This window comes from Aulonocara sp. 'chitande type north' Nkhata Bay, linkage group LG17 (assembly GCF_057382095.1).
Source record: "Aulonocara sp. 'chitande type north' Nkhata Bay isolate Kocher_YH1m ecotype deep benthic linkage group LG17, A_spYH_male_GT1.1, whole genome shotgun sequence".
Lineage (NCBI taxonomy): Eukaryota > Metazoa > Chordata > Actinopteri > Cichliformes > Cichlidae > Aulonocara > Aulonocara sp. 'chitande type north' Nkhata Bay.
This window is the reverse complement of record NC_141360.1, coordinates 9239111-9247403: the sequence shown is the minus strand read 5'-3', so window position 1 is coordinate 9247403 and position 8293 is coordinate 9239111. Positions and strand designations below refer to the sequence as shown.

Sequence of the window (8293 nt, the reverse complement as noted above, 5' to 3'; positions counted from 1 at the left end):
ACTTATTGGCAAAGGTGCACATACCGTTTTTTCCATCTGGTCAAAGTACGTGAAGGAACGTTTTTCCGCATCCAGTCTATTTCACTTGTGTCAGATCTATAATGTTTTCTTTTCGGCATCACTGGCTCTTAAGTTACAAAACTCAGTTGGAATGTCAGTATAGTCTATAATCTGTGAAAAACATATTCTACCGCCAAATAGAGAAAATACTGACGTAGAGCATGAACTCAAAAATTTGTTTTCAGCTGTGAGTGCCATGATTGGTTAAGTGTACGGTCAAATATGAGGATACACCAATCAAAGGCAAAGTAGGGCGGGCCATGCTGCAGCGTACAGGTGGCCAGCTTTCACCGCGAGACCTCACACGGTCCTCATCAGGTAACGGCTTCCTTACGTAATTTAACAACAAGCGGGAAATCGGTCTAATAAAGTGTGTCTTGCAAAGATGGAGACTACGGAGACGAATAAAACTAATATCAGAGGTAAGTCGCCTAAATGTTTTCGAATTTGAATGACTTAGCTTAAGCTAATAGCTTGCTAAAAGTGGTTTGATGTTTTACGGGTCACATAGAAACAAGTGACCAACGTGGAAATGCTCTCTTCAGAGAATTATGCATGCGACATAGCACTTGGTGTCATTAAAATGGTTCAAACGGTAAAAGTATGCCTATAGAAACCATGTCAAATAGAATATTTTTTGATAAGAAAAAGCCTTTATTAGCATATAGCCTGTAGCATTCTAGCTAGGAAAAAGCAATTCTTTTTTTCCTCCCCCCTTCATTTACTACAGAACACGAGGAGAGGAAGTTTGCAGTGGTGCAGTGGAGTGAAGGGGAGGACTATGGAAAGCTTAGTGAAGTAAAAACTGTTAACATACGGGGGTATGATGACTCCAAGATGGACCAGCATGGGAATCCCATTTCCACTTACTCGGCAGTTATTGAATGGCGCCATGGGAAGAAACAGCGAGGAGGGTGGCCACATTACAGGGGCACTGTTGTTTTTGTCTCTGGTAAGTAATTGTTAATGATTTGAAATGTAGAATGTCCTTCTCTACTTGAAAGTAGTTCTCTAAAGAAAAACTGAATTCACTCTTTAAAGTCATGTGCTTACTTCGTTTTTCCAGGGAGCTGAAGACTGTACTACATGTTTACTTAATATACATTAAGTATACATTACATAAAGTCGCAACAGTTTTGTATTTTATCACTCGTCTTTACTCTGCTCTAAGTAAAAGTTTACATATTAACACAGTAAATCTCCTAAATGTGGCTCCTACTCCTTTTAACCCTAACCCCTGACTAATGAGATGGTTGCTTTTAGATGTTGAATAGTTGTATATTTTATGTTTCACATGTATGGAAATTCTGTGAAATAGGAATTGTTTGTTTTTTTGCTAAATGCACTATGTGAATCACAACTCAACACAAAACTAGACACTGTTACTGCTGTCTTCTTCTTCTCTTTCTCTATCCCATATACAAATGTTCTCTTTTCTTTGTTAGCTCTCTCTTTCACACAGGTCGAAGAACCATTCCAGTGTTCAGTTGTGTTTTTAGTCAGGAGTAAAAAATAACATTCATTACTGCAATTACCTGAAAACAGGACATAGTCTGGTGATTTAAAAAAAAAAACACCTGTGGAGTAATGAGGGGATTGTTGTAATGTCTTTTTGTTTCCTCCTTTGTGCTCTAGCTACTCGTTTTGAGGCAGCTCGGAAAATTAATGCACTGCTGAAGGAAAATGAACCAGAGGACCTGACCAAGAGGGTATCTGTCCATCCTGAAAACTATCAGGATGATTCTGATGACTCCGATCCAAATGAGACTCTGATTCTGTCGCAGCCATTGCAACTCAAGGTGACATTTCACTTGGAACCATTTTGTAGTATCCGTGTTTTACATGTTATCTAAACACTCCATCTTTAAATATTGGCTTCTAGGCTAGTGTCAGTCATTAGGAAACCATTATATACATGTTTTCATGTGGAAAATGAAACATTTTAGGTGATGGCTCCTTTAAAAAGTTGACACTATTGTATTGTACATCTACCATTGGATGGAGTCTATGCAGGCTACAGCCTTATGAAACGGGACAGTGTAGCCTGCAAGTAGCATTTCCTGGTTATGTCTGAACATCCTCACCATCTTTCTATTATGTTACACACCATTTCTGTCACCAAGCAATGACTGTAGTACTTCTCTTTCCCTAAAAAAATATATATATTTTACTGATTTTTACCTTTTTCAGATCAGATATAATTTTAAAACTGAAACGTATTTACATTTAAGAAAAGGAACTCCACCAGTGGTCCCCCTATTCTACTGCACACAAAGGTCATTTGTATACAATGATTGTCAGGATTTGTTAAAGGAAAAAATCACTTGTAGCCACCTAAATTGAATTATGGTAAACTTTTTTTTTTTAACTGTATTCAAATGAGCCCAATCTTTGGAACAGGCCTAGTTACAGTTCTGTGATGTGCAGTACCAGTTAAAAGTTTGGACACACTTTCCCATTATATTTAATTGTAAAATTGTACAAACTTTTGACTGGTACTGTATGTGGCTAAGAAATCAGCTCTTTGAAGTATGCACCCTACACTTTGTGGCACAGCTATTGAATCTGTTGTCTTTACACTTTAGATTCATAACTTTTATGGCAGCTTTGACTATTTTATGTAAATTCCTCTTCTTTCTCGCTATCTTTTTTCATGTCCAGAAGTCAAAGGCTCCTTCAAAGAAAGACCCTGCACAGGAATTCCTTGCAATGTACAGTCATTCACCACCTTCAGTCGCTTATGGTGAAAAAAGTCCAAAAAAGACAGTAATTGGTCTAAAGCGGAAGATCCAAGACCTGAAACAAGAGAATGATAAACTGAAGGAGTTGCTTGTCCAAGGTATCACTTCCTATCACTAATTTAACAATTAAACAGCCAATATATTTGAAAAAGTCACTCTAGCCTATGTATAAACCATTCTGGTAATCATTTTTTTTATTCATTTACTATATATAGATGTGCCAGAACTCATGAAGACGATGAAAAAGGTGATTAATTTGGCTGAACCTCTTAAGAGATCCAGTTTTGAGCTTCCCCAGATTTCTCCGCAGTCCACGCCCGGTTCATCATCAGATGGTTCGCTGCTGCCCCCTCCCAAATCTACTTCATCCTTCTCAACACCAGCATCTGTCATTCTATCAACAAAGGAATCCCAGTCATCAAAGGTAATGGAATTTTAAAGAATAAATAGATGAAGTGCATAAATTGGATCTACTGTCTTTCTACTTACAGTTGATCCAACCTTGAACACAATACCAATAAAAGTTTTGACGGACTTTCCTATTAGATTTAATGGGAAAATATGTCAAAACTTTTAAATTGGTACTCTACTTATTAGTATGATGGATCTAATTCAAGTGTTAAATTCATTGACTGTGTTTCTGCTGTGAAGTTTCCCTTCTTAACAAAGGAGTCTATGGGGATTGACTCTGTTTTAGAGCCAGCCCCTGGTGGAGCAGACGCAAACTACAATTTTTCTACAAAAGCTTCACTTTTGCATGGGAATGCCTGTGCGAGTAACAAGTGATGCAGAAAAAAGTTTTGCAATCCAGTAGCTTAGCATCCGGACATTGCAGGTGAACGACGGCTCCGGGAATATACATAAATGTCACTGCCTTCAAAACTAGACGAGAAACAGAGTTTTAAGTCTGGAAAGGTATGTAGTTGTTCTTTACGTCTCTTATATTGATCAAAATGTCTTTTTGTTGGAACAGGTGGAGATTTATCCTGGGACTGGAGTCATGGTAGAGAAACTGGCCTGGGCCTATGCTACTAATGCAAATTCATCTACAACCTTTGTGAGGCATCTGCTCACAGCAGTCTTCCCTGTGGAAATATTGCTAGTGAGCAATCTTCGAGGGGGAAAACGAGGCAGAGGACATGCACGTTTACCGCTCGACAAAAATAAATTGGATGCCATCTACAGTAAGTTTTTAGCTTTTTATGGCATGTTTTCGCAGTTGTCCACACTTCTGGCATTTAAAGATAACAAAGGACCAATGAAAAACAAGGGCCACACATATGAAGAATATCTTCTTAACATTTATGCATATATTATTGTTGATGAAGAAAGGCCTCCACCAAATAGAGGATTCTAGTTGATCTTTTTTGAGTTATATCCAGATGAATGAATGGTCTTTTCATGACATACTATTGTAGGCCTTAGATTTCTCTGTAGGCCTTTCATTTCCTTTATGGTGCATTTTGTTTGTCCAACTACAAAGTAACAAATGATGGTAGATAAGTATTTTACATTCTGGATGTTCTTGCATTTGATGTATTTCAGTGACTGCGTTTACATGCAGCCGATAACCCATTCAGAACTGGAATGTTAGCAATAACCCGGTCACACATGGCTTTAAAATACCGGCAAAAATCCAAATATAAATCTTGGAGTTACCAAATATTTTTGTGAGAAAAGGGTCATGTAAAACCTCTATCGGCATATCGCCATCAGAATGAAAATGGATTTGTGTTTTGCACATGTTCTATTCCCGCGGAATCCTGGTCTTTTGAGTAGAGGAACTTTGTGTATGTGCCGTCTGGCTCTCTGTGACTCTCTCATCTCATGCATGTGAATGAGTTATTCCGAATGTTTCAGAACCCTGAATAGTGAGCCTAACTCGACCATAACCTGAATATTGGCTGTATGTAAATGTAGTCAATGTAGTGAACCGCTCCATGCATCGTCTGCAAATTTCAAAGCTGGCACCATTAGATATTAAGACTGATTAATGCAGGATCATTGCACTATTGTTTAAGATCATTGGGTTCTTTTACACTACTAATTCTGTTCTTGTCATCACCCCCCCCCCCCCTGCATTTTTGTACATATATAGGTGCAACCCTTGAGAAGTGGCCTGGGACCCATCCTTCCACATTGGTACTACAATCAATGCCAAGATCACAGAACTCCGGGCCAGAAATAAAAATGTCTCTGTCACAGCATCCCCATAACTTGACTTTCGATGTCTCATTTGGCATGTTATTATAATGCCAATTCATGTTTTATCTATTAAAGATAGATTGTTTGTTTTGTTTTTTAAGTGGGCAGGTTTTTTGCCCTCCAAAGTTTTACTCATGTTAGCAGGTAAAAGTTCCACAAATTTGCAGCAAAAGGTATGCAGCTTAGCATGCTCTTTAAACAATAGAGCTTAGATTAGGTTAAATATTTCTGTGAAATATTAGTATGTGACTGTTATATCAGAATAATAAAAGTTAATTGAATTTAAAGATTGCCCAGTATTCATGTTTTTTGTTTTTGTTTTCTTCAGTATTACAATACATTGACTGCCGACCTGTCAAAGAAAGTTATGTTGGCTTACGAGTTTGTCTTTGCATTGCTAGTTTTTAACTGATGTTGGTCAAGCAGGGGCAAATGATACTGTTGTCTTTTTCATATGTGATAGATTTTTTTTTTCTAGTAATGTTAATTTGTATAAAATTAATAATTAAGTTTATAGGTTTTTTATGAGATGAGATTTAAGAATTCTTAGAAGAAAAATGTAAAAAAAAGAATAGTTTACCATAAAAATGTATTGCCGGAACATAAAGTGAAAACATATGTAATCTAACATATTCTTAGAATATATGTATAAAAAGCATTTAAAAAAAAGAGATTATTGCCCTGCAAACTACATTTACTTTACATATAAAAAAAATTTATATAACAGATTTTGTTCATATATGTAAAGCATATGTCTTTATGACAATTATGTACTAAAAACTATGCAAATATTATATGGAACATCTATGGAATACATACTTTGACATGTACTTTCCTTATATAACTCATACTTAGTTTTAACATGATCCTTATGTGATCCACTTTATTATCATGTATGAAAGTAACCCGAAAGTGGCCACTTTCAGGAGTAAATCATACAAGCCTTATATGATTCACTATATATGGAGCAAACTAAAGCTGATGCAAATCTTTTCTAAGTTTTTTATATTTCTTTAACATATGGGTTTTATACGTTTTTTATATTTCTTTTCCGTATGGGTAAGCGTACGCTACCGAGGCGCTTGAGAACGATGTAGAGGGAGCAAGGATGAGGAGGAGGCAAGGAGTGTCTGAAGTCCAAACAGAGGGCGGTGTTCGCGTATTAGGCAGGCCACAGAGCTACTCTTTCACTAGCGAGGCGCTTGAGAACGATGTAGAGGGAGTAAGGAGTACGAGGAGCAATGGAGAGCCCAAGGTCCAACTAGAGAGCGGTGTTCGCAAAACCGGCCATCCGCAGACCTAAGCATACGCTCGCGAGGCGCATAAACGGAGGGCCGTGTTCACATAATGGGCAGGCCAAACGGCTGCTCTTTCACTAGCGAGGCACTTGAGAATGATGGAGAGGGAGCAAGGAGGAGGAGGAGGAGGAGGCACGGAGAGCCCGAGGTCCAACTGGAGGGTGGTGTTCGTGTAATAGGCAGGCCAAACAGCTTCTCTTTCACTAGCGAGGTGCAGGAGAACGATGGAGAAGGAGCAAGGAAGACGAGGAGCAACGGAGAGCCCGAGGTCCTATCTTAGGCCCATTTACGCGTAACCCAAGGCCCATCCGGCAAAGCGCTCACCTGCGACGAGCAGGAGAACGGAGCAGAAGGAGGTCATTCTGTTTAATTATGCGTAGGTTGGTTTTGGTGGGTTTTGTGTTCATCAGGCTCTGAGGCCACACAGGAGGACTGTCAGAGCATCGCTCTCTACTTTGAGGGAGAGAAGAAACACCTGCAGGCTGGCAAGTTCTTTCAGAAGTGTGGACAGTACAGCAGAGTAAGAGCAATGAATTCACTCATCAGTCATGTTTAGTTTTATGACTCCTGTTATTCAAACGGCTCTTTTAATTCTGGACAACTGTCAGGCGCTGAAGCACTTCTTGTTGTGCCCTAACACCGAAGACAACCTGGCGATCGAGATGGCGAACGGCATGCCCCCAGGGATTCCCAAGAGGGGGGTGGAAGAGAATCCCACCGGATGGATCAAAGAAATACGACACTTGGCAATGGTAATATGACAACGACCGCGGAATGCATATGAGGAAAGATATGCAAGAACCGACATGGCCTGCGGATCCACCAGGCCAAAATGAAGTATGAGGAGAAGGTGTTGGCATCACAGTGCGCAGGAAGCACACCTGGTGAGACGAAGGAGGAACCAGGCCCAGAGTCACCCCACACTCCCCGGAGCCTCCAGGTGATGCAGGCCCCTGAAGCTCACAAGTCATCAGAACATCGTCGGGTGCAGTGGCCTCAAGCTAGCAAGGAGAAGGAGTGGCTCCAGTTCGACGAAGACGTTGATAAAGCTCATGAGAGAAAGAGGGCAAAGTATTCCGAGTTAGTGGAAGAGTGCCGGAGTAATGACTGGCGGGCAAGATGCCAACCCATCGAAGTGGGATGTCGAGGATTCGCGGGTCAATCCCTTTGCAGGGCATACAAAATGCTAGGCGTCGTAGGGGCTAACCAGGGAAGAGCCATCAAGTTGGTCACCAACGCAGCAGAAGCAGAACTTTGTTCCAGGTTGCTGGAGAGGGAGACATCGTGTCCCATGTGCTCCGAGTGTCTGAGTGCCAGTCAGGTTAAAAAGATCTCCGACTCTTCAAAATAAATGTTCAACTCTTTTTTTTTCAAAAAACATGTTTATTTAAAAAACAAACAAACAAACAAACAAGCAAAGTTATAGACCTCTCCAATCCAGGGAACTACATGCACCCAAGCACTCAGCATGAAATACTGTGAACTTACTGCAAAAATGAATTACCTTGTGTTCTATTGTAAATATCTCCTCTGAATACATGCAGTCATTTTACCATCTGCTTCGGACAATCTCACTCTTACATATTAAATTGAATTAAATAAAAAAGAACTTTTTCGTTAGGCAAAAATCTTCGGTGCTGTTAAAGAATACACGGTGACTCACTTTTGAACAGAAATTGAACAGAATAAAATACAACAAACAACAAAAGAAAGCTGGACAGAGAATGTTATTTATCGGACTACCAATGAGGCTCAGTGATAGTTTATATCTGTGCTGTATTGAAGAGATCTATAAAAGGTTGCCAGGTTGAATGGAATTCTTCCAACCTCCCCCTAAGTAGGAGTTTAATTCTTTCCAGCTGCAAATGTCTCATTACATCTTGTATTAACGCTGATGTGATAGGATGCACTTTTTGTTTCCAGTTTAGTAAAATTAAACGGCTTCACTCCAAATAAAGCACAGATTGGGTCTGGTTTAACTGGGGGTTT

General features: G+C 39.6%; 1 protein-coding gene across 1 annotated transcript; it reads left to right on the top strand.

Moving 5' to 3' along the window:
* Positions 1-348: 348 nt before the first annotated feature.
* Positions 349-6309, top strand: LOC147309630 (uncharacterized). Its single transcript, XM_086269899.1, has 7 exons — positions 349-482; positions 791-1012; positions 1696-1859; positions 2722-2899; positions 3017-3225; positions 3775-3985; positions 6071-6309. Exons 1-7 carry the CDS (start codon positions 446-448, stop codon positions 6307-6309), a joined length of 1260 nt encoding a protein of 419 aa, XP_086126025.1. The 5' UTR covers positions 349-445.
* The last annotated feature ends 1984 nt before the right edge of the window (positions 6310-8293 follow it).

Bases quoted from the DNA above. Each gene is read 5' to 3' on its own strand.
- LOC147309630 (XM_086269899.1), top strand. From the start codon at position 446: ATGGAGACTACGGAGACGAATAAAACTAATATCAGAG. The intron at 1,860-2,721 runs GTGACATTTCAC...TTTCATGTCCAG, and splicing joins CGCAGCCATTGCAACTCAAG to AAGTCAAAGGCTCCTTCAAA. The intron at 3,986-6,070 runs GTAAGTTTTTAG...CGTATGGGTAAG, and splicing joins TAAATTGGATGCCATCTACA to CGTACGCTACCGAGGCGCTT.